At 38.2% G+C, this 27,693-nt stretch overlaps 1 protein-coding gene across 4 annotated transcripts in view; it reads left to right on the top strand.

The window, feature by feature from the left end:
• The first annotated feature begins 2,623 nt into the window (after positions 1 to 2,623).
• The window catches only part of LOC114876911 (matrix metalloproteinase-2), a 118,408-nt gene continuing 93,338 nt past the window's right edge, over positions 2,624 to 27,693 (top strand). Inside the window, exons 1-3 of one of the 4 annotated variants that reach the window (XM_029188837.2) lie at positions 2,624 to 2,695; positions 5,475 to 5,814; positions 6,711 to 7,380. In XM_029188837.2, the coding sequence (XP_029044670.2) occupies positions 7,288 to 7,380 (93 nt within the window). In that variant the 5' untranslated portion in view covers positions 2,624 to 2,695; positions 5,475 to 5,814; positions 6,711 to 7,287. Of the gene's footprint in view, positions 2,696 to 3,483; positions 3,613 to 5,117; positions 5,221 to 5,474; positions 5,815 to 6,710; positions 7,381 to 27,693 lie in introns of those variants that run through there. The other 3 variants (XM_029188836.2, XM_029188838.2, XM_029188839.2) reach the window with 3 other exon arrangements.

Raw genomic sequence — 27,693 nt, 5'->3', positions numbered from 1 at the left:
TTTCCACGTTTTAATAATTAAAACAGACAATTAAAGCTTTCTTCTAATACTTTTGTTACAATTCTGCTTCGGAATAATCACTTACTTAGAAGTTAATCGCTACTTTTGAAATTTATTAATAATTGATTATAGTTGAAATGTATGTCAAAATCATATGCGAAAATTTCTACATGTACAAAAGTGTATAAAACATCATTTCAGCGTCAATTATAATTTATTTATCGCGATGCTATCTTGGAGTGAGGGTAGGTATACCTGTCCTCGTCTTACAAGCTACTCTTCTTGTGCCACTTCCTCGTATTCTGCTAGCCTGGTACGGGAAGAGCAGTCTCCCACACTTCTCAATAGATGGCGTTGCTTAAGTGTTTCACCGACCCTTCGAAATATAACCAACTTATTATAAGAAATTCAATTCGCATGTGCAGTGAAGTGTTTTAAACAATTAGGTGAGTACATATTTGTATACTGTTTATTCTATATTCATAAGAGTATCTGTTAATCTAAAGAACAAAAAGAAATCTTGTTTCGTACATAAGCGACTAATGGTATCCGTGAAATTAATTGATGCGATATCAAGAGATTTATAAATGAATTCTTTTGATATAACCAGTAAAGGTGGCGCTAAGAGGTTATATTTTTCAAAATTACTTTCTAATTCGTTGCAATGTAGGGAAGAAGCTGACGAAGAACAAGCAGAGATAGAAAATAGATAATAATAGAGTTATCGGTAATTTTAATCGTAGGATCTCAGTGAAAGGAACCTTAATAGATTATCAACGATTTTCCGAGGTACACAGAGACGAAACGCGACCTCGTTTGGATTATTTCGAGTTAGACAGTAATTGGACAGCAATCCCACTTAATTTACGAGGACAGAGGGATTCAGTTAATTGGCAAAAAGGCGATTGACCCGCCGCAGACAGAAGCACAGAGGTCACCATCCTTCGAAACAATCAGCTTCCGGCGTACTGTGTCTGCCCGTGAATCATTTTGATACTTCTGTATCAGTGTTTTTATTTGTCCCTTTATTCAGATATGTAGCTCGCTAGTTTTTATGCAGGTTGTGACGAACGATCACAGTTTTTTTCAACATCCTACAATTTCAATCAGAATTTACAACTTGTTCGATTATCTAGCTATACTCTTCATATTTTTCGTCTTTAAACTCGTTGTCAATCGTTTAAAATAGAAAACCAGGTTAAACCAAAGCAATCATTTTATAAGCATTTATTTTTTAATTTATTCAAAGTTAAAATAAAACTGCATCCTTTTAGTTACAAGGTCCTCAATTGTTCCGCGTGTCAGTTCCAATGGTAATATTTAGCAGCGCGTTCGTTCGATGAAGGGCAGTGTTGTAATTATTGTCGCGCTGTGGCACGATGATCCAGGAACGTGGTTCCGGCGTCGTATTTCCGGCAGAACACCCACCCATCTTAGGCAGGATGAATTCATCGCGTATCTCTTGTCCTAACGCAGTTTTATCTCGCGGGAAACGGCTGGTCGTTGGCCCACGTTACTCGTCTCAGATATTGATATTGATTCAACTGTCCCTGCTTGTTCTGCTGTCCGACCGTTCTATGGAACGTTCATTTATTTGCTTTTCCATTTTTCATCCTCGCTAAAATGATTTTCTGTTTTCTTTCATCCGCCACGGTCAAACGTATCTTTGTTATTCTTTTATATCGGTGTAAAATAAAACGAAATAACATGTATTTATGTATGTACGTACAAGGTGTCCCATACGACTGCGCCCAGTTATAGTTCTAAAATGGGTCGAAAATTTATTAGTTAACCCACTATTGCATTTCGTTCCCAATTGGAAATTTAAATTTCAAATGTTCTATAGCAGGGGTGGGCAAATAGCGGCCCGCGGGCCACAAGGTTATTATGGAGATTTTTTTTTTTTATTTGATTGATTTTGTACTTGCATATGTATAAAGTTCCCGTGCAGGAACAGTCATAAAATGCAATAAATAACATTTTCTAATAAAATTTTATTATTTATTTTATGACCTCATTCATTTTTAAGTAGACTAACAGCCATATATATTTTTTTTAATTCGTCATAAAAATTCGTGCAATAGAGGGTTAAGGAGATATTCTAGGGAGAGACAGGGATATCTGAAACTTCTTTTTCTTTTTTTTTGGTGATCTAATGGACATGTGTATATATGTATATTATTTCTAATGACGTGTAGGTTTTCATTGCCATTTTTGTGAATGTCGCGACATTAAGTCTGATATTCGAATACTTGTTCGCCGACGCACGAAGACGTATCCCGGTTGTTTGTAAGACGATCGAATCACTATAAATCACTGTAAATAGATACGATGCTCAAAAAATCCTTGCCAGATGCAGATTTTTAAACATGTTTTTAAGGGTTACTAACAGTAAACCTTTACTCTTTATGTATATGCTATTTCTGAAATAGGCAAACCTTATTGACTAAGGTGAAAAGTGAAAACAATTAAAATTTTTTAACTTCATATCTCTGTTAACAAGTATTGGTTTATTTAGAAATTCATAAATTCATTGCTATTGTATGCGACAACAGTTGTAGATGGTTTCTACGTGTTCCAATTTTGAATATTCCTTTGTACAAAAATATTTCTTCTCTAGGTATTTTGTCGAGAATGCAGCATCAGGAACAACGGTGTATTCGTACAATAGCACATGCATTTAGAATACGTGGAGGTAAGAAAGGAGGAAGTAAGTAGGTTTGCTCGCATCCTGCTCCTCGAATTCCTGTGTTTTATCCGCTTCAAAATTCTTTCGGAGTTGCGCTTACGTCATCGAACGTCTACATACATATATGTATGTATAAGGATATAATCCCGTTGGGAATGTGAAGAACCTATAAAAATGAAATATAAAATTCCATGTCACCTTTAAATAACTGAATGTCCATACCTATATATTAGATTTTAAAAATAGACACATTTTTCTGTTACAAATGAATAATGAGATAATGATAAATAATGGAAACTTGGATAATTAAAAGTAATATTTTATTTCTATGGACAGCATAGGATGCGTACAGTGCATTATCAGTATTTAATATATTAATATTAATGAATTAAAAGTCTTGAAAAATAAATAATTATAACGTTATCGTTTTACCGTTAAACGTGCGACAGTTTTAGGAGGTTATAAGTTTCTCCACGCGCATGCGCACACTGCCTCATAGGCGCAAGTTCTGAAGTTCGCGCGAAAGTTTAGAGTTTGAAAAGATACTTAAACATTAGTAAATATTAAGTTGTTTCTTTCGCATAGATGACTGATATTTGAATAATCGAAACGATGCGATGTTTTTATTCAAGTTTAAACGTGATTGTAGTGAAAAGAATAATAAGACAGCTTACGATACACCGGAGTATGGTTTCCCGCTAAAAGGAGAGGGCGAACGCGAAAGCAAACGCGAAGGCGAAGGGTGGGGGTATATGGTGGGTCCTCAAAGGAAAGCAGCGTCAGTCGCGCGGCATGCGGCGCACCGTACGCGTGGGTTTATTTTGTGTCGTCTTTAACACGGTGCACAAGAACGCTGTCTTCCGTTTCCTTCGCAACTGTCGCACAGCTGATCGACACCGGTGATCGAGATCTGTGCAAATTCGGTAAGAACCGTATATTATTCCCTAACTGTTTCAAAGTATTATATTTAACCGTTGGAAGCGTGATTCGATTGTGCGAGACGAGGCATGCCCTTTTACATCTTTGTACGCGTTTCGGTGACGACGATTCGTGTCATTCCGGATCCTGTGTCTTTAAGTTTCGAAAACGGATTACCGTGAATGTTTTCTCTCTCGTTCGATCATGCGTGGTTGTGAGAAAGTACTATAGTGTGTTCACGTGCACCCACTGAAACCGTACAAGAGACCTCGAAGCGGCTGAGAAATTGTTACTCGGATAAATTAACTTCTTTGAGTTGCGAAAGGTTTCTTGTTTTAATGGGATAGAAGGTGTTCGTCGTCCGTGTGCTTCTTAACGTTTCAACACGGTACAATCATTCGTCTTTGCTCGCTCTTTGTATTCTCTTTGTGACGCACGTGCTTCCATTTCATCGCGTCGGAGTCCAGTTTGATCGGGAGTAAAAAAATTACTGGACTTGCCGCCATTGACGGTCACTCGTTCCTTGTTTGAAATTTTGAAAAATTTCAACATCTCTGTGCTTAGGCTATTAGATATTAACCAGATTAACGCTTCAAAGTTGAATTTTGCATTCTATAAGCAAATTATAGATAAGTTTGTTATTATTCAACATTATTGGTATGTCGAGCAGCCATTTCCGTTTGCCTCGCGCTATATCCTGTTGGTGTACAAAATTGGTCTTAATTATCTTGAATCGTGTCATCTAATAATAAGAAACAAAATTATTCACAAACCTACACTTTAACCTATTCGAGACTTTTTGAAGTAACAAATGGATAGGTTAGTTTGAACGTTCACACGCCCTCGACAAAATTTTTGGTATCGATCGGTAACATTGATTTCTCGCGGAGACGCGTACAATGCGGGGTCGATAATCGCAAATGGAACACGACGCACACGGCGCGTCTTCGATCTCGACCGCGTTTGAAGGCAACACTCTTTACTAACAAACACGATGCATTAAAAATAAATGTTTATACGTTGCTTCTGAGAACTCTCAGAATATTGCGCTATGACAAAAAAGGGTTGTCTTGCCGTGGTTTAATTTTAGCCTTCTAGACTTAAAGAAAAATTGATCGCCGTATCTGCGGATGAGTCTGCTCGACGAATTCCATCCTCGTTCTTGGTAATGAATTCGAGTCGTACAAAAACCTCTCTTACTGTTGATAATTAATCAACTGGTTTATATTTAAAGAAAATAATACTCGAGTAAAATTTATCTGCGGTTTAAGGTCACCGCGCAGATACGATTGTTGTTTTACTCGATTAGTAGGTGTTTACGCAAGTTTGCAATTAATCATTACGTATCGGTGTTAGAATGAATCGGGAACACGAGTATGGTTCATTCATCGCGATGCTCGGCGACTTTTTTTCGACTCGTAATTTCCTGCCGGTTGTAGAGCATATATCGTTACCTCCCATCGAGTTCCGAGCAGAAACGCGTTCACGAAACAAAGAATCTTTTCATACGGGACGACAATTTCTCGCGGAACGATTACTCGAGGCCTCGTTTTATTAGCGCCGTTATAAACATTCCAGCGACCGGACATTTCGGTTATCGACGGAGAAATAAGGTTGGCGTCGATAAAGACGATTAATTGCATAGGCAAGTATGAGAATATGTAGAATTGGGTTGTAAAGCCGGGATAAGAATAGGCGTACATAACCTAAAAATTGGAATACATCCATCGGCTATTTGCGGGTCTCTGGCCGTGTCTCGGCTTTATCTATCGTGCAGGTCGTATTTACAAGTATGCCGTGTCAACGACCCACCATTTTATGACTAACGAATGAGAGTCGTTCGTACACCGCGTTTCCTCTATTCCAGGGAGTCGTTGCGAAAAAGTAACCATCGAAAGGTGTCCAGTCATTCGACGAGGAATCAGAAGGAAACCGGGAGGAAGAAAAGTTGGAGGATTAATTCGAGCAGAAGAGGGGAAGAAATAAAAGAGAATAAAGCGACGACTAGTGGAACGTGTTCCTTGAACGCGCCGGAAGTCCAAACGTGCCCGAGATTCTTCGACTGCCCTTGAATCCTTCGACTGTCCTAGGATTACAGAGACATGATACATCGAGGAACCGTACGATCGGCAGGTTGCAGCGAACCGAAAATGTGGCTTACTTTCACCGCGAACTTTCAACTGTCCTACCGATCGCCGATTTGAACAGTAAGCGGCCATTGATCAATCTTTTTATCTCGATCGCCATGAAATGTTGATAGTAGAAACGAGCGGAAATTGGTGAACGGTTGCAGGGATACAGGCGATTAATGTAAACGTGTAATAATTTCCAACTTCCTGCTTCGCTTTTTTTCTGATACGTGACTAACGTTTGAACCGCAACGACGTAAACTTATTAGACGGCTCCGAGTAACGTGTTGAGTATGCAACAAATGTTTCAAACTTTATTAAATCAATGAAAAAAAAAGATTCGCGATTAAAAGTTGTTTGAAACTTCTATTATATAATTTTTCAAGTTAGACTACTTGGAAATTTAAAGGAACTCGAAATGTTTCCTTTTTGTAAGATAAAGATTGGTTTACTTCCTTCTACCTAATAGTAAGTTCTGAGAAAAACGATTACTAATGCGGATGGAAAACTTCCCATGAGTCGTGATATTAAATAATGAAACGAGCACATGTATAAGCAAAAATAGAAATTTTTGACATTGAGTTGCAACTTTTTGAATGATTCACGCTTATGATATTTCAAATTCCATTCAGGATCTCTTACTTAGAGATAGTTTAAGCTTAGAGTAGGAATTATTTTTATTAAGAGAGGGATGGAGGACACTGATGCTACCTTTGGAAATGTTTCAAAGTTTTTGAAACATCATTTCTGCGAGTTATATTTTAATATTTCAAGGTATCATTCTAAAAACGAAATTTCAATCACACTGGTTTCCCCCCCTTAATACACGGAGTAAGTCGAATATGGTAGGTCGCTGATTTAAGTCTCGTGGACGGTACGTAAGTTGCATCGGCTGCAGGTGTAAGACCCATCCGGTGCGTGATAGGTATTAATCTATCGAACGGGGAAAAATTGATTGGGTTTGATCGTTTCAGGTCGGCGGATGGACGTGGTAGCAGCCGGGAAGTCCGAACAGGGAGGAAAGCAAGAACCGGGAATCCGTCGACGTCGGGGTCGAGGGAACGGCAAGTTGACAGAAATCGGGAGCAGGTTTGCGCGCAGGAAACGGGAACGGAAGAAGAGCGGAGACGCGTCGCGACGCCAAAGGGCAGAGGGAGGGGGTTTGCTAACTCACGAACTCGACTAACCACGAGGAAAAAAGTGTGCACCGTGTGGCATTGAATAAACCGCGGATCTCGTAGAAAGGTTCCCTTCGGACGCGTCCTCTTTGTGTTCGCCGATTCTATCACTGCCATCGGTACTGTGATATTCCTTCGTTTTCTTCTTCGATTAATCATCATCGTGTTCGCTCGCGAAAGGGAGACCCGGATGTCTCGCGAAGCCAAAGCATGCTTCCAGCCTCTGTAATCGCGTGTGGTGCGCTGTAACGAGGTGGTTCGGTTCTTCGTTAGATTTCGTGTACTGGCACAATCGTGGTGCTGCGTCGTGTGATAAAAACAGTGAGAATATCGGTGTTAGTTTGGCTGGTAGGAAGAAGCTCGTGCTCGCAAGATGATACTGCTTCGGACCACGTTGATGGTGCTATGCTCTGTGTTGGCCACGGGGGCACCGAGGTTCTCCGTCATATACGCGGACGACAAAGTGGTGAGTTTCAGAATTTTCAATTATAACGTATCAAATCATATGAAAAATATGTAAATTACATACACATATATACAAATTATTTAACCCATTCGAGACCGATTGCACACCGTGTGTGCAATGGATTTCCGAGGCTATAAGACAGCCTGCACACCGTCTGTGCAATAACAGTAATGTGCAATTATCAGTTATTCTGAGTAAACTAGTCGTCGAAATAAGATTTTTCTGGAACTAATGAAATCTGTAAAGTACAGGAAAAGAAAATTTGGCATTGGTTTTACTGTGTACCAAAAAATCTAAAAATTATCTGACGACGCGTAATAATAGTTCAGTCTTACAGAAAAATTCTCAAGCTCCTGAGGACCGTGTTCGAAGAAAATCGTCGTCTCGAATGGGTTTAAATTTTTAAAACATGCAAAATAGATGAATTCAAATAATATTTATATTTGGTCGCCTGAAGGGAGAAAATAATTTATACAAAAGTATACATAATCGCATAAAGATTTTCAGTCTATTTATTAGGAACGCCTTGAAAGCTTTTGTTTATTCTTTTTTTATTATTTTAATAAAAATTATTCTGCATATATGATATACCGAGTGGGTCGATGAATTCGTTTAATTCATTTAAACAAAAGCCTTGAATGCTTTTGTTATGTTTATTGCCATAGTTGTCATTCAGAGATAGTAATATACCGAGTGAGTCATTTAATTAATATAATTAATTTAATTCACTTAATTAGCTCGATATTTTTTCGCGAGAACCTTATCCTCGGATTAGCTGGGAGAAATATGGACATCGAGAGGGTAATACTTCATCGTGCCTTGGTAATTCACCAACTATTCCGGATTAAGCGTACTAAAGGAGAGGTGACGGGTAGAGAAAGAGAGACAGTAGCGAGCCAACGCGCTATAATTTAAAGCCGGGTCACCGAACACGCTAATTGTTTTACGAATAATAGAGCGGCCCTCGCGATTTTCCTCGAATCTCTCGGAAATTTCATCCGCGATCCTTTTTGCTTCGGTCGATGAATTATTAAGGAACGACCCGACGTTTTAATTGAAATTACGGTTATCTTATCGCGTGTAGTTTATTGATTCCAGACGGTTTTATTAACAAACAGAAGCATTTAGATTAAACGCGACACAGAAATCGAATGTGGAGAGTTATCAATAGTCTACTGTATATCTAATTAGCAATGCTGATTATTGGTGAACCCACCTCCAGTATTCAACGTATTAATTAAGAACTAAGACACTGAAAACATTAGATCCTATGGAAAACTGATTTACACTAATATGAAATAATGCAAGAATAAGAAGTCTTCGTGATTCTTGTAAAATTTCCGAACAAAGCTTCGTGATTAATATTTCTCATTCATCGATGTGGCGACTTTTCCTTTTTTAGTCATCTTCCGCTTTCCTTTGTACATCGGTACGTACGTGACTGTGATTTCTTTCAATAACAGATCGATAACAGAATTTCTCGTAGTTCTATCACTTGAACGTGTCTTATTAGCTAGTTACTCTGTTAGGAGTATATCATGACTCATATATGTATAACTGTAATTCGAAGCTCTGAATTGGTCATTTATTTAAGAATCCTTTACGGGTTATTCCAAGCCACTAGTGTTTAGAATATCATCTTTTTTCCTGGATTTCACATTAAACTCTAGGAGATTCATAGTAAACTTTTCTGTATTTCTTGTTTCACTGTAAAGCGAATGAGTCAAGTTAATTTAAGCACACGAAACGAACGAGTGTATTCGTGACACGCTGTAGACAGATAAAATCTCTAATTTTCTAATGCACAGGGGTCAGAGGAAATAAATTAATTTTTCTTCTTGACACGGGTTATTAGGGTAACGTTTGACAAAATTTTACATCATTTTTCTTAATCCTTAATTGGTGATATGGAGTCTGACATACCTCAATTATTCTCTTTATCCAACTAATTATTTAAAAAATGCAGATGCATAAGTAATAAATAAATTTCATAAATTAAAAATATCTTATACAAAAAAGTTAAACAGACATTTGATTAAAAGTTTCATCGTTCCTCGAAAAGCACCCCTCACCAGTTAACTCTTTGAAGCATAAAATTTTGGAAAACAAAACCGCAGAAATTGTATTCTCATAAAATTGAACAAAGTAGCTGAAGTAATTTTAATTTTTCGAGGTAGTACAAAATACTGGAAAGAGTTAAGAGTTAAAGTAACATCATCAATTTTCTTCAGAAACGTCAGTTCCATTCACGAAGAGCAATCTAGTCGATTAGTTTAACGTTCTTGGAATTTCTTCGGATTTTCGTGTTCGTTTATTTCGTTCAGCCCTTGTAGCTCTAAGCTGAAGCATTATGCGAGCAAGTTTAAACACGATTACCCTAAGTACGAATTAATGCCCGAGCCATGTACCAGCCTCCATATTTCTCACTTACGCGTGATCCTCGCCACCGGTTGCGTTTGTGTACGTGGCATTATTTCACGCGTGTGTCACAAACAGAGCTATTCCGCGGATGTGTGCCGAGATGACTAACAATAAGAAGCAGGGTCGATTCCTGTGTACGAAAGCCTCGTATATCGACTCTGTGCTTTCGTACTTGGCGCCTGCGCCCTCTCATTCCATCCAAACGATTCCTTTCTTTTCCCTCGAGAAAGTTATCCTTATCAAGGATCTTACAAACAACTAACCCTCCGACGAAACCTTTCTGTCAACTTCTTTCCTTCGGAGTCGTGCCGCGTCGCGTCGTTAAGGGGTAGACCGAGTTCATCGAATTCTTCTCGAACACGTTCGCTTCGATATCGAAGAAAATCGATTTTGATTTTTCGTATTTTCTATTAAGAATATTTTCATTAGACTTCAACGCTAGAATTCGGGGCAAAAAGATTTTTTTCTCTACATTATTAGTGATATTATAGTAAACTCTTGCCATATTGCCGATTGGAATGGCAATATAGAAAGCGCGAAAATGGTTTACAATGACAATGACAAAATTCGCACCTTATCGCAACTAAATTTACTTACAATTAGACGGTTTTCACTTCGATGTGAAAGTGAACTCTGTCTCCTAGGCAAACTGTTGAGTTAAAGGGTTAAAGAGTGATTTATGGATGCTCGGTTACGTCAGGACATCGACGTCGTGCCACGGTATCGTAGATAACGTATCCGATAGGGAGTCTGGTGTGAAACAGCCTTAATAAGCATGCCGAGGCACGGTAGGAGAGAGAGTGGATTTTATCAGTCGGGGCCTTCGGCCTTACTTCGAAACCATTAAAGCCACGGGGCATTTATATGCAATCGAGGTCGTTAACTGCAGGAAGCGCCGGCGCGTACACAGAATGCCTCCTCTCTGTGTCAACATGTGACACACGCATTTATCCTCTTACACGTGTGTATAACAATAATGTCTCTTTGATATTAGTTTCTCTTTTTTTTTTTTCAAACAAAAGATAAAAGTACTATCGTTTACCTCTATCTTTCTTCACTTGAAGAAAGTGAAGAAATTCACTTGTATTATAACTTGAAAGTAAACTTATTCTTAATTGTAATTCTGCAATGATATTTGAAAATGAAATATTTTACAGGAGACTCCTGTAAAACACAATTAATATGTTATATGATTGGTAAACGCGAATAATCTAAAGTAACATGTTTGGAATGATTATTGCCGTGGCAACTTTTATTTTCCATGTTTTATCAAATAGGATAATTTGAAAAAAAAAATCGGTTTATATGAAAACAGTAGCGGAAATATCTTCGCGTTATACAGAAGTCTATTGTATAAGCTATGATATTCAAAAATGAAGTATTTTATTTCTTGCAATGAATAAGAAAATCATTACCCAAAAAAAGTTGAATTCGAAAACTAATAGTGTGAATAGTCTGAACAAAAACGTCTCGATTGTTTGTCAAGTGTCTTATTAGCCATTGCAATATTATTATCATTATAAACAGTATCGTTTACCAGTTTTTTAATTACTTTATTTTTTGGAATAAGTAAGAAAATCATTACTTTTCCCGAAAACAGATCAATTTGAAAAACAATGTGTAATATTCTTCCCTGATTAGAAAACAAACGTCTCGATTGTTTGTCAAGTGTCTTAGGTTATTACGGTAAACGTAAAGTACGTTTATTAGCCACGAGACCCGAGTTTTACGAGCGTTACTTAAAAATATGATCAACCACCCGGACCGGTACGGCACAACGGTACGCCTTGTTCTTTGGACAGCCTCTTTTCACGAACGTGGACTTTTCTGCCACTTAAAACGCGTGGAAGAGCTTCTTCAGGACGTTTTTACGAACCCACCAGCACCGACAATGACAGATTACTCGATAAACCCTCTGTACCCTGTCTTCGCGCGAACAATGAGATCCTATATACAGAACCGCTTGAACGTTCTATTTGTAAAGCGGAAGATCGAACGAGACTCTTATTAACGTTTGATTCAACGATTTTCTGAACCGGCAAGAAATTTCTGCGAATCTTACGGATGATTATTAACGCTACGATCATTATTATTATTATCGTTTCGAAGAAGATCGAAACGATGTCTAATTTTTATTTGGCTGAATTTTACTTCGAAGCATATAAAATTATTGAATTATTTTTATACAGGGTGTTTTAGGTCGGGTAGTACAACCGGGTAAGAGGTGAATTCTATTTAAGTAAAAAATTATTTTCGTTTGAGCTTGCGTTTTTGAGTAAATTGAGCTCGAAAATTCGTCAAGTACATGTGCTCGTATTTTTTATATACGCGCTAACTCGTTCATTTAAGGGTTGAAAAGTTTCATCAAAGGTTAGCTTGAAAAATCTTTTTTTTTTTACATATCTCGAGAATGAAACGGAATTTTGTAATGAAGTCAACGGCAAATTATTTGTTATATAAGGACCATTTTGTGAGCATTATTTTTATTCTAAAAGGTTGCTAACATTAACTCAAACAGAAATCATCCCTTGCTTATACAGGGTTATCCAAATTGAGTGTCACATCTTCAAATTAAAATAAAACGCAAAGTATTTGATTTTTGTATGATTATTTTAATACAAAGTCTATTTTATGACATTAATTATGAAAAACAATATCATTCAACGGTCTTTCTCCGCGTTTTTTGCAAGCTTGATACGTTTGATCAAATTTAACGAACGAGTAATTTTTCACGAGGAGGAGACACCAATTGCCACCAAGATCGGATGATTTAACACCATTAGATTTCTTTTATGGGGTTTATGGAAAGTGAAATTTACTCCATTTACGCCTATTGACGAGCTGAGCAACAAAATCACAGTCGCTATTGATGAAATTGAGCATCAGGCTCGTGAAAAAAGCCGAGGAGGACATTTAAATAATATTGTCTTTGATAATTAATGTCATACAGTAGACTTTGTGTTAAAATAAAGAAACCATAAAAAAATCAATTTGAAGATGTGACACTTAATTTGGATAACCCTATAGAATCACCCTCCTGAGGCACTCTGTATATCTCAATAACATTCAACGAGTAAAATTAAAGAAAAAAAAGAAACAAGTTTTAAGTTTAGAAATCCACCCTTTGAAAAATTTCTGCGCATACGGTTCGAGGGTTAAAAATACTTTGACGAAACTACGCGAACAGTGTAAAATAATAATTCTAAAGCACGATTCACGACTTGGTTACTCGTTAAGCCGGTAAACAACCGGCGGACGCAAGATGAAACACAGTGGCAAGAACGCAGCTGCTATTCGGTAAACATCCCTGTGTTTCGGTCACATCGGAGCACGGCCGAAGTCTCTCGGGTGGTTTTACCTTCGCTCTTCCGGCGCACGGTTATCTCCGCGAACAGCCGACTTAAACGAATTTCCTTTCGAGCTCGAAAAGCCGGCTGCGACAACTTCGCGGCTCATTGTCAGTTTCGGCCAGCGTGTAAATATTTGTCACGGTAAACGCGACGCCGCGCCGCTCCGCAAAGAAAGGGCCGGGTCGAACGGTGAATTAACACACAGGGTGACCGAGTTCGAAATAACACCAACTGGACCATCTAAACTTGAAACCTAGTTTACATTGCCCGAGTAAATGGAGCGAAGCTGGTAAGAAAGATTCGTTTACTATCGTGTAAACCATTGATGATTAAATGGCTGCTAGAGTAGTAGAGATAATAAAAATAGGACAGCAGTAGAATTCTTAGCATTTTCTGTAATCAAAGTAATTTTTTTCACCCAGTTAATGTGTCGAAGTGTTCTTTCGCTGATGGTTCAATCAGAGACTTATACCGAAACTAAAAATACCGGTATTTTTCGGTTATACCACCAAAACCCTTATAGAATCCAAAACACCGATATGACGTGTAAGAGTGGTGGGATTGCCCAGGGCCACTATATTAATATGACTGTCCCTGCAATTCCAGAACTTTCTATGGTAACGAAATGTTATTAACAAAAGTGTAAAACAGATTGATCGTTCTCGATTTAGCCGTTGACGAATAAAGTCTACAATTTTTCTGAAAAATTGTAGACTTTATTCGTCAACGGCTAAATCGAGAAGGGCCACTATATTAATATGACTGTCCCTGCAATTCCAGAACTTTCTATGGTAACGAAATGTTATTAACAAAAGTGTAAAACAGACGTCATGATATAATGGTTTAACATTAAACATTCCATGGACCGGTTGTAAACATTAGATTAGAAAATTCGCATAAAATGTTATCGCTTTTTCACATTTCACTTCATGACTTTTTCTATTAAATATATACAATTAATTTTACATCATTTATTTATATTTTTATTTGTTAAATCCGATAAACACGTGTAACTTAGCGTCATTTACCACGACAGGTGATTTGACCGGTTGCGGTACAAATAGGTATGTACCGAACTGCATAAGATTAGTTTGAAAGCAGTTCAGATTAGATTAAAGTTTAATCTACAATATGACCAAAGAAAATATCAATAAAAAAATACCAGTATGCATTTCGGTTCTGATACTCTAATGTTTTAGGTTTTCATCTACAGTGGGTGATCAAATTATTAGAGCCATGATATGAAAACTGGGTTTCTCGTGTTTGTGTAGAAATAGACCGACAATTTTAAGGTTTTTACATTGTGTAACTTTTAAACAATAATTCTCTACTATTAATATATAAAAAAATACTTATAAAAATAAACAAATACATTTAAAAGATTATATTGCTGCAATTACTGCCTCAATTCTTTTCAGCGTACTTTTGATGCATTTTAAGCAATTCATTTTGATTGCTTTACTTTTGGCCCATTTTTATCAGATGTTCAATCAATTGACATTAATTAATATAGTAAATGTTCCCATAAATTTTCGATGGGGTTAAGGTCCAGAGAATTTTCAGGCCAATCAAGAACTTTCACCCTTTTCAACTGTGTATCATAACTTTACAAGCATCAATACATCATAAAAAAGTAACAAAAACACTGTTTAACTCGGTTTTCATTTAATTTTCAATTTATGCGAGCGGCTCTAATAATTTGATCACCTACTGTATTTCGGTATAACTTTGGTATAACTTTGTTGGCATTATACTGGTATCAAAATTGTACTGATTTTAAGTCCCCGAATTAAATTATGAATAGACAGTAAGAAGGACAGGCTCATTAAATAGCGACCCTAGATGTAAGGAAACGAAGTTGTAGTATTAATCAATCGAAGTGCTTGTTTCGGAAACGCTCGATGTGTTCTGTTTGCCCTCTGGTCTAGTAAATGGACGAAGGTTCGTTGGGATGGTGGAGCGTATTAGTGGCACCGTGGAGGGCGGTAGAGGAAGGTGACGTCATCGAGCACCCAAAAAAAAAAAAAAGAAAAAACACCCTGACTGCTCGTTAATCGGCCGATGAAGGAGGGGAGAAAGTCGGTATAGAATAGAAGCAGTTTCACTGCCACTGGACAAAAGCAATTTGCTGCACTTTTATTTCCTTCCTTCGTTATTATTGTATTCTTCCCTATTATCATGACCTTCGCATTAACAATAGAGTCATTAGCGACTACAGAAATTATTTAAAAAATAAAAAATAAAGAATCCATGGTTTTAGTTGAAAATATTCAAGGTTCGTTAGGAACATTTGATTCTAATCGGTGAAATCTTAATCGAACGGAAGCTGAAACCGAAACAGCCCCGAGTCTCGTTCGAAGGAAGGAAATCAATGAGGGGATCGTGGAAATTTCCATAAAACGTTGGGACAGAATTTTTCAAGCCGAACGGAAAAGTTGGAAACCGTTCTGCGCTCGGTTCCGCGGTGACGAGCTACCAGTTTTGCATCGCGGGCTTGCACGCTGATTTCCATAGAAATTTGCTTGCACCATGGCCAACGGGTACACGGTATTTCCGAACGTTAAATTCGTTGCCAGAAAATACGTTTTCTGGACTGGTCGAACGGGGAAAAAACGATGCGATAACTAACGATCCGTGAGAACAAACGTTGTTTCGACGATCTGAAAGAATTTTTTAAAAATATTGTTACTATACTAATAATTTAAATTAACAAATAGAAAGCTTTAAAATTAACTATTCCATTTATATACTTAACAGTTTTAAATTGTTTACGAGGAAAAAACAGTTGGAATAACCTCGATTATAAGATCCCCTAATACAACGTTATCGTTTCGAGATAGTGTTCAAAGAATAAAATGGTAGAACGGAAGCATCCCAGTGGCCACGATATCACGCTAGTTTCTAGTTAGCCCATTTCCGGCAGAAGCACTTATAAAATTTTAGATACGTAACGTTACGCGCAGCCTCGTTGTTATGTAAATTTCCAGATTCCCTTTCGTTTACACTGAAAACGTTTTCAATCGCAGAGCCCTTCATAAATTCAACAGTTCTTCGAATTTTCGTATCTTATGGAGGACTACTGCTTATTTAAAAAGAACACGTAGGATAATTAATTAAATAAATTTAGTGGAACTCGAAAGACTAATTATAAACACACAAAAAATTATAATCAGCATTCAAATTTATATCTATTTTTATTTATCTTTTGAAAAATTTAGAATAACGTGCTTATCGTATTCGATAATTTCCATTTGATAAAATTAAAAAAAAATCAAGGATTAAATAGAAAAAGAATTTTTGGCGAATTTTCTACCGTCGTGGAACGGTTTGAAAAAGCGTTGTTTGCATATTTCCCAGGATTTGAGCGATTACAATAGCTACAGGATCGATGTTGGAATCGTTTCGTCGAGTTTTCTCGCATTTCTCGGCGTGAAAGTTTTCTCTGGTTGTCAGGCAGCGTGTATCGATGGGTGGGGTTCGTTCAACGCTCACCACATGTGTTACTAATTACGCCAGAGCCGGCTCGTTTCGCACGGATCGAATATACTCGTACTCGCATGGACGTAGAAGAGATCCAGGGCTATTCTTTCGTTCTCTGACTCGGACTCTGTTCGTCATCGAGTCACGCGCGATCCTATCTTGATCTTAACCACGATCCCCTCGGATGTCCAAGGTACAGAAACGCCCCAGGAATCGGGGATAAGCCTCGCATTCCGCAACCCCATCGATCGTTTTCCGATGAAAACACGGAAAAGCTGGTAAAATGATGTAACGAGATTTTGGCGTAGATCAAAATAGAATAGTGGTGTAAGAAACGAAATATTAATATTACCGTGAGAAATAATTTTCAAAAATGAAAAATCTGATAATGGCAAGGGGGATTATCCTGGATGATTCAACCGCTAAGAAATGTTAATTACCAATCTCCTATCTGTCCGCGGAGAGATTTAAAGAACGCTACGTTTCCCAGCTACGTTTGCACAAGTTGGAAGAGCGAAAGTGTCGTGCAAACTACGCGAATTACACCCGCTGGAGGAAATTATATCAAGCGTTCAGGGTCGAGCGTAATTACCAGAGAACTTTGTTTCATTAGAAGCAGCATGATTGCTAATTTACTGTAATTATTCGCCGTTGAAATCGCTTCTTGCTCACCTCAAACAACAGGTAAAACGTTAAAACGATAATTCTTTGGGGTTCTACATAACAACAATCGAACGAAAAGAATGTTTAAAACATTGATAATTTGAATCTTCGATACCACTATGTTGAGGCATTAACCGAACTTTTAATTAATTCGATGCAATCGAATTTCTAGCGTCAATTAGCCACGATACGTCGCAGTTAACGCAGTTGATTTAAAAACCGCTAATCCAAGTTCATTTTGTTTTTAATCCATTCTCTGGGAAGTTTTCCCAAGCGCTGGCCAAGCACAAAGTGGACAAAACAAAATGAACGACGACGTGCCCTCTGTTTATTACCGTCTAGACGCGTTGCTTACGGACGGAAGCCTGATCGTCCACATACTGCTACATACGAACCGTTCCTCCTCAAACTGCACGATCTTTATCACCATAAACACTGATTTATTTATAACTTACTACGTTTCGCGATGATCCGGAAACTAATTTAATTAATCTCTTTGTTACTGCGATGTTCGACCGAGAAACATCGCAGTAATATAAAAGAAAATGAAAAATAATTATAGTATAGCTTGAATAATAAATTAGATATAAGAAAAAGAAGAAAGTACTTAAAAAAAAAAAAAATTAAGGAACCGGGATTTGAACTCGCGCATCTTTGGTTTTGCAGTCATATTTCTAATTATGGAGCTAGCCATTTATGTATGATATTCTGTTATACTTTGGAATGTAAGGAGTAACTAATTTGAATTGTTAATATCTCCTAAACAATTATCCGTCTGCTCCTACGAGGATATGAGTCAGTTTTTGTATGAAAAACTTAAACGAAATACCGAAGTTAAATATGATTTGGTCGCTGTAAATCGTGTCGGTTCTCGGATTATTTTCCCACGATTCTTTTCACAAGGATACGGTCCAAAATAGGAAGCTTTCCTTTCCTAGAATGAATTCAATTCCACGTGAATCATCAGTTTTCCTTGTTTAACTCGAAGGCTCTCTGTGCCTGTGATGAAACATTTTTCTCCACGCGTTCGCTTCGCCCGATTTCCCATTTGTTTCTTCCATTCCTGTTTCTACGTACGTCTCTACGAAGGTGTTCGCGGAATGCGTTTGTCAATCCGCTGGTGAATTCGCGACGTTCAATCTTTCAGTACCGAGAAATTCATTTAGAGTGTTGCGCGGACTCGTTCAAGCGACACTTTGCATCGCGTCCACTTTCTCGTCTCTTCTCAGTTTTCCTCTTTCTCAAAGATAAGATAAAACAATTAGAAGTACAGTTTTAAATAGTAAAAAATATTATTCTATTTTAGAAATTTATTCTAACACTATCTACTGGAAATCTATTAATAGGCTTTCTCAAAGTATTGGCTGTTGAAAAAAAACAAACAATTAATAACCTTTTGATTATTACAAATTTACATACAACTCACAATCAGTTGAAATAATGAAAGTTATTCAATTAAGAGGAAATTGGAAAGAAAGGTTACACCTTAGTAATTGTTAATTATAAGGTGGTAGTGCGTATTTCATTTATTTATGGCCAATGGATAATGTGTTAAAAAAAATTGTACAATATTGAAAATTTTCATAGTAATCATCCAAGAGTTAATTACAAATTACTCAATTGGCAATAGAGATACTGAAAAGAAGTTTGCTCGTACAAATGGAGAAAAATAATTTGCATGAATATTAGAAATGATGATTGGAATAGATTATAGACGTAGAAAAGATGATGACTGGTCGGAGAGGTCAAGTTCCAACACAACGGCCGGTGACTCGATCAAGAAGTAACAATTAGTCACCGAGTTCGACCGAACGATGAATTAAAAGGTCCAGGTCTTATTGACGGCAGTAATCGTCTCGGCAAGAACGCGTTTGACCCAGGAAGACGAGTTTAATTGTGTTGTCTGATGGCTGAAAGCTGGCAGGCTGACGATTCACATTTCGAAGAAATTTTACAAATTAAAACGACGAAAGAATGCAAGCAATTTTTCAAATCAAATTTAGATTTCCTCCTCCTGGGAAAATGTTTATTTTCACGAAAAATTCCCTCCATTAATTTAACTTCTTATTTGAAAGTGCATGCTTTTATCCGACACGTTTCTTCATAGAGCTAATAATACCGATGTGAATCAGTGTGGTAATTTTGAATGCTTCTTCCTATATAAAGTTCCAAAGGTATCCGCGATTGATGCGTAATTTTACATTGACCGATATTCCAGCACGAGGGGGGGTAAAAGTTCCAAGTATCGTTCGCCATTTATATTTGACCCTGTAGAGGGTGTAAGTATGTTTGCCATTGGCATAAATTTTCTTCAAGCATTATTCTAAATATCTACGAATCGCAAAATATAATTATATCATATTAGTAAAATCCGATGGAAATAATCTGAAATACAAAATTAATTTAAAATTGGGGCTCTCTCCATGGTCCGCCATCCGAGAGTTGAAAAATCGACGATCGCGCTCAGCAATGAACGCTCGAAGATTATTTTATTATCAGAAACTTAACGCGCCCCATTGATAATATTTCCTTTACCGAATAAAATTAGCAAGAAAATTATCCGTCGTTAGATTCGACGAGGTTGTAGTCTCGAAGGCAGAACACGGTCTGGCTGTCCTGTTCGGCTGGATGAAACAGAAGTCCGGTGACCCGGTGCACGTCTCTGCTGGAATAAGTTTCGGCTAAATATAGGTCGTTGTAAAATTAGATTCTTCCTCCGACGGGGTTGACGACTAGCACGGTCTACGAGTCCTGGACGAGTCCAAAGGAACGCTTCGTTCAGTCTGCTTCCATCCGGGGCTTCAATGAATCCCTTCTCCTACTACAACAGGACGAGTTAACTCGTTCAACTGAAATAGACGAGCAAAACATTGAATGTGTTCATTTTTAATCGTGCGATTCGTCGCGACCGGCGAGGGTTGTCGCACACCCTATTCGGTGTTTATTTAGGAAATTAATTTTTCCTCCCTTTATTTTCGATGAAACTATCGGGTATTCACCCGATATTCAGGATCAGACAGAACGAAATCTTTTTCATTTTATCAATTTTTCTTGACCAAAGTGTCAGAGCGTTTACGATGACCATAAATGTGTCTTTCGGGACACGTGGACGAGTTACGTGGTCTGGAAGGAAGCAGTAAGTCGCGGACGATTAATCTTTTGTAAGAAAGTTTACATCGATTCTATGGAGATACGACACGAGTCGGAGGATGGTAGACTCGTCACGTAAACGCGTACCATCTCGTATGTGCGGCAGACGTTGCCTCGTTCGCGATTGTTTGCGAGGATCGTCGAACGTCTTCGCGATTGTTTGCCGTCTCGTAACTCGCGTACCGTGACCGGTGTTTGCGTAGAAACTGAATCTGGGTCGAGAAGGAGCTTTGCTCTTCTTTGTTAGCGAATTCATCGAATCGTTACACGCTTCGTAACGCGATTATCGAGCGGACAAAGACATGTTTCTTGATCACTACCGATGAGATCCTCGACCTTTAACCCCTTCTGGTGTCGTAACTTATCGATAAGAACAGCTTCCAAGGTTGTCTTTCTTCGAAGTTGACGGAGTTTTTGTGCGGCGACTGATTCCGTTGTCGTTTAATCAGACCTTAAAACGTATTTCGATAGGGTTTATTTATTTTATTCCAATCGAACCGGGAAATTGATTGGAATACACGCAACACTGAATGATTCAACCCTTCACTAGTGGTTGATTTCGAATGTAAACGCGTTCGGTGATGGAGGGTCGAAGGTGGACAAAACTCGGCTGACTCATTCCGGGAATTACTTTTCGTGGCAGACGAATTGATTTTCGATTGTCTGGACGCAATGTCTGATTGCCTACACGCAACTTTGCATGTCGCTCTTTGACTACGATTATTTTCCCTCTGGTTACTAGGATTGTTTAGTGGACTATTTAATCCTGCTATGCGGAACGTCGAGTAGAACTAATTATTCATTGTTTGAATTTTGAAACGAATAAAGAAGATATAATATATGAAATATTATACATACTTGATTCTGCAAATTATAATTGAGGCACTTAATACTAAAAAGATGCAAGTGACAATTTTTTTTTGTTATTTGTAAATTTACAACATTTGTAAAAGGACAGACCGAATATTTTAATCCTTTGACTGCTATGGACGCACATATGTGTCCGATGAAGTGATCCTACTTATAATCAAATAAAAGTTATCAACGCATATTACTAATTACACATCATATGTTATCACATTACAATGATACGGCTGAGAAATGAAATGGAATAAAAAGAAAAGTGATGTGTTGCAGACTTGATTCAGCAGTCAAAGGGTTAAGGATCTCTTAAGCAAGGGGGTTGACAAAATGAAAAATTGATTTTTTCATACATTGCAAGTTGAAATCAATCGATCTCCCTAAAACGAACAACCCCCCGTATTTTGTGCGGCTGGAAATTGAGCGAACGCGTGGCGATTTGAATTCGCGTGTTGCAGTGTTGGTCGGCAGTCGCATCGTAACGAAACCACGATGCAAGATTTATGGTCGTCCATTCATTTCTGGCGAGCGGTACGGGCTTGGTAATGTCCGGCAGCTACGTTTCCGGAATGAAATGAGAAATTTCCGCCGGCTCGACGGAAGATAAGTATCGATTGGTTGGTGGACAGAACGGCAGCTAACATTAATTTATCGTCCAACGACGCGACGAAACAATACCTAGAAAAATTGGCGAAGTAGGGAAAAAAGTACGGCTCCGCTTCTCGATCGAAAAACGAACGAAGGAACGAGCTGCTAGGGGGAGCGGTTGAAATTTGTTCGAAAAGATTTACGATTCGGTGTCGCGGTGAAATACGTTTATGAAAGATAGAAGCGACGGGGGAGCGTTTTTCCACCGTTTATTTCCTCGCCTGCTCGCTTATTTGTTTAAACTTCGCATCGAATCCAACGTGGTGGGCAAAGATTTAAGGGGAATCCTCGGAATCGCCGTGGAAAGGAAATTCTACCATGTCTTCTTGAATTCTTTTCAGCGTTAATGGGTTACTCGTTGATGCGCGATTAATTTATCGGAATAATTTCAAAGCTTTGTTGTTAAATTGAAATTTACCGTGGAGGAAGGTTGTGTAATAGCCGCGACACGATGTATAATATTCGCTTAGGAAGCGGCTAGCCTGGGCAAATTCTGCTCAGCCCTGGACAATAACCATAATTCGAAGAGACTGAGGGAAGAGGGATCAAGACAGACATTAGAGATGCGGGGAGAGATAGAGGCGAGTGAAAGGACAGGAGAGTTGTCGCGGGAGGATATCCTGGAGACGAGGGTGCGCCGAGCATGGCCACACCCTGTCGTTCAAGCAGCATAAATATGCTTGCCGAGCCAGTGTAATTTTCCTACTTTCTTTCGCTAGATTCTCGCCTTCCTCCTCTCTTTATTAACCTTTCATATCTTCGCTATGCCAAATGGTTTCAATGGAGACGGCTGGGGATTGCAATATAATAGTCTCATCCCTGCAGCTGAATTATTTATTTAATAATTTAAATCAGTCTTCAAACAAAAATGTTATGATTATAAAAATGAAACGGATAAAATATAATTTCTTACACATGCCACCTTTTTATTTAGAAAATATGTTCTAATAAAATTTTATTAAACCTCAGGTTCGAGTGTAATAACAAGATCAGCTACAGTTTCGTTTCTTATCGAAACTATTGTAACTTACCGATATCGAGTATGGTAAGATGGTATACGAGTACGCACTTAAGCTTTGAAACATTGTAAAAGACAAAGTAATACGTTTCATTAATCAAAACTTGTTTTATTTGAAAGAATATCGATCTAGATGTAGGTTAGGATACAATATTAAAACGTAAAAAATATTTTCGTTATTGGTTCTATTTACCCCTTTGACTACTGTTGGCGCCTAAAGGCGCTTAGTGGAATTCAGTGTTTCGATTATTTCAATCTACTTTCTCAAAAATGCCCGCCTAATGAAAAATTTCGCCGTTCTCGGTGTAGGGTGCGACTGAATTCCTCTCGTATGGTACCTACGGCTGGTACGTCTCAAAGTCCGCCATAGTCAAAGGGTTATTGCAGTTCTATTATGCAGAAATTTAAAGTTGGCGTCTCCCATAGACTTCAATGTATAAATTTTTCGAAAAAAGAAAAAAGAAATCAATATCTCGAGAACGGTTTGTTCCCGACGAAAATAATTATGATATTCGTAAATGGAATGAAAAACTACGTTGAAATGATATATCTATTTATGATTTTGCGACTTTCGCTAAAAGGAACTACATCCTTCGAACGTTTGGTCTTATCTAACAGAATCGATCGATGTTCCCCGAATGCGTATCGATTTTAATCCGACCGCTAGGCGGGTCATTAGACAGGCAATCGTTCGGACAATTTCGTCGAGTAGCAACTATCTGGTTAACGCGTGTCGACCTGGCCGTTGCCTCTCCGTTCTCCAGACTGTTAATTAGTTGTCTGTTACAGTCACGTTTCGCGTCCCCGAAACGTGTCGCTCGATCCTGTCCAGCCGATAACTGCTTCCGAATTGAACCTGCGGTCTCGTTGCGCCAGTATGTTCCACCATCGTCGAACGGCGTCGAATAAAATCACCGTGTGTTTTCTATAATTTCGTAGACAAATCGCATTAGGCGAGGATAAAAATAAATCAAAGGACGAGCGAATCGTTGGAATTTGCATTGCGGTCATGGCTGCCGATATCCGCCGTCAATTCTACCGGTCGGTTTCCGGTTACGCAAGGTGTTTGGGGTACCGTAGAATGGCCAGCGGAAAACGAAACGTGCCCGGAATAACGTCGAACCGACGGGAATTATACGACTGGGAAGAAAAAGAAAATTCGATTCCAACGTTTACGGGGAATCCTCCTTGGACGTGCTTTAAGGAGTTAGGCCACTCTAGAGCAAGAAAATATAGGCATACTTTGGGAATTTAAAATAAAACAATGATGGAATCATGCCTTTATTTTACAACTAATAAACTTTAAAAATTAATTTTTGTATAGTGATTCAAGTCAATATATGGGCACTGCAGCATTTCTTCGATGACGCCTCTTTTTTGTAGGGCTGAACGGCCGGAACAGCAGATCTTGCAATTTTTAACTTAGGATAAAAAACGAAAACAGCTACCGAACTACGTAGGAGTTTTTTGATATATTGATTTTTGCAAAAATGGCGTATTTTTTAAGAGAAAATGTAAAATTTCAATCTTATGTAGTTCGGTAGAGAATTTAGTTTTGAATATACTGTTAAATTTTCAAATCGATTGGTGATGATCTGTTTGATTGATGAGTCCGTCCAGTTTGAAAAATGCGTTTAAAGTTTTCAGTACATAATAGGCGCAGCAGACCGGAAGGGGCTGCGTCAGAATTCGACATTCGAGTACCTGGAGATTTTTCTCACTCATAATCTTTTGCCATATTATTTTCAAGACATTAAAGTACCTTTTAAGCCAAAAAAAATTTCGATTTTTTTACAATTCTAGTGGCCTAACCTCTTAAACTTATTTCGACTGGACTTCACTTTGGGTTACATAAACTTATTATTAGTATTCAAGGCGAAAGATAAAAAAATACTAGTTTTAATTTTACGGGGCGATCGTTTCGGCGACCTTACAAATTGCTCGGGAACTTTTCGTTTACCAAGAAAGAGAAATAGTGGCGACGGGAGGGTGAAACATTGAGTTCCTCTTTGAACAACGCTCGTGTCACGAGGGTTAAACGACGCGAGTAAAATGTGCATTATCCTTCGTTAGAGGAAAGTTTAACGACACGAATACGATGCTCGGCGAGGAGTTTGTTTGCTCGGTAAACTTATTGCACCTTGCCCGTGTAATCGATCCTCCTTCCTTTGGCATAGGTGTCCTCCGTAATGGGCCCAGTTTCCCCAGTTAATTACCATTTAACTTGGATGCATTTATCATGCATCCTAGCGCGGTTTTCCTTTAGATAACAGGAGAAGGGAAGGACGTTACGGTTAGTGGGTTAAAGCAAATGGGCAGAGGTGAAAGACCAAACTGGTCAAAGAGGTGGAACGTGTATACAGGGTGTCACAGAATTGGAGTAGGACCCGTGCAGGGATGATAGCTGAGGTCATTGAAAATAACTTTTTCCTTTGCCAAAATGTTGGTTAAGGCTTCGTTTTCGAGTTATTATTGAAAAGCACTGGCCAATCAGAGCGCGCCTTTAGCGCGGGTTGAACCGCAAGAGTGTTGGGTATGTCCTGCGTTCAAACTAAAGGTGTGCGAGTACTCGGAATTTACAAGCCGAGCTGAACTCGCTTCGATTGTTCGAGCCGAGTCGATCGCTTGAATTTGCCGAAGTATTCGAAATCGTCGAACTGTTTGATATAAAAGCGAGCTACTCGAAAAATTCGAACTACTCGAATATATTCGAGCAGATGTTTAACCTAAAACATGTGTAACATCTGCTCGAATATATTCGAGTAGTTCGAATTTTTCGAGTAGCTCGCTTTTATATCAAACAGTTCGACGATTTCGAGTAGATCGGCAAATTCAAGCGATCGACTCGGCTCGAACAATCGATCATTGTTCGGCGAGAAATTCGAGTACTCGAATAAATCGAAGCCAAACCAACTCTTCCCATAAGAAGTAATGTAAAAATGTTTAATCCGTTCTTATGTAAAAAAAAAACTCCTATTAATATTATACATTAATGGGGTTGTAAAATAATTTAAACATTCTTTATGTCCTAGAAGTTTATAAAAAATATTCACCAGTTTATTTAACATAATTAATTTGTAAAATATAAATGTAACCTAATGATAGATTCTAAATTAACAAACCAAATGGAATAAATGTTATTGCCTCCTGTTTTGCGGTTATAGTTTGTTATATGATATCCTTACTTGTATGATCAGTCAGTTAATAATACATCAACTCCGAATATAATTGATTATTAATTTAATTTTTCCTCTGAGATAATTATTTAAAAATGACGAAAAATTCACACAAAAAATTTATGTCGTATACTGAGGTACCACTGTATTCCTTTCTTTTTTTAATTCATTATTCGATCCAACTTTTGCCCAACGAATCGTATTATACCGACGTGGTGCTGATGCACTTGATCACGACCACGGCTTGCACGCAGATTATACCCAACAGTTTCGTGGTTCGGTCCGCGCTAAAAACACGCTCTGATTGGCAAGTGTTTTTCGTTAATAACTCGAAAACGAAGCCTTAACCAACATTTTGGCAAAGGCAAAAGTTGTTTAGAATGACCTCAGCAATCATCCCTCCACAGTTCTGGGACACCCTGTAGATACTCGGGATTCTGGATACATACGTCTAGATCGACGAGATGTCTTTCAGTTAGCTGTCGCCTGCTCTTCAATTAACTCGAGTTTAGTCCCCTATAATTACCTTGCCCTTTAATCATACACACTCTTATACCTTGTAATCTTTATCAAGAGTCTACCGTAGAGAAATGCACAAAACAGACGAAAATTCATTATTCGCAGGTATGGTCTTCTTCGAAGTTAATATTAAATTTGCGAAAATTTTCAAATTGATTTTAAATTCAATTTTGTCCCGTTATTATCATTTTGAAATATTTACCTATCGATGTAAATAATTGTTCGGAGGGAAATGAAAAGGAAGAGAGGGATAACCCTGAAGGGGTTCGAACTGTCGAAAGAAAGTTATGTCTTCTCTTTCCGTGTCTTATCTGCTGACAAAGCGAACGAAAGAGTCGGCAAGGACGCGGGCGGACCGGAAATCGGGTCAACGAGGTCAAGTGTCCAGTCGATCGGAGTGACCCTCGTTAAAAGACTTTAATTCGTGAAACTTCAGCTTACCGATACGACTGCGATGAACGTGTTCAATTGTGTTTCCAGTTAAATGTCTCTTCTCGGTACTTGTTTCGTTCGATGCACGATTTTGTCCTTTCTTTCTGTTTTTTTTTCACGGATCAGCATCGTGTTCAAGCGCGATTCAATGTGAAATTTATTTTTAATTCTCGATTATGAAGGCGAATTCTTTTCTCTTCGTTGAATCGGTGAATTAAACTTCAAATAATCTCGGGTCTTGTTTCTCCTACCGTTTCCATTTTCATTGTTTTCCAGGATTTTCTGTACCTTCGAAACGCGTTTATTCCTTGTCGCGACAGTGGCTGGCTATAAACGCGCAAAGATAACTCGCCGAGCGAACGGTGCTCTGACAGAAAACGGACGAAGACGAACGAGGCGATTGTTCTCGAGTGTCGTTGCCGTTTCTTCTTTCCTACGTTTTACTTCTGTTACCTTCCTGCTGTCGGGTAATTGCTTCAACCGATACGACGCGCATCTTAAACGTTGCTCCTCCAATTTACCACCTGGCGTATTTTTCATCGTTGTCTATTTTAATTGTATCTAGCTTCTGATTAAGTATTTTATACTTATTTTT

Source organism: Osmia bicornis, chromosome 1 (assembly GCF_907164935.1).
Source record: "Osmia bicornis bicornis chromosome 1, iOsmBic2.1, whole genome shotgun sequence".
Taxonomy (NCBI): Eukaryota; Metazoa; Arthropoda; class Insecta; order Hymenoptera; family Megachilidae; genus Osmia; species Osmia bicornis.
The sequence above is the reverse complement of the archived record's forward strand: the minus strand, read 5'-3'. Positions and strand labels throughout refer to the sequence as shown.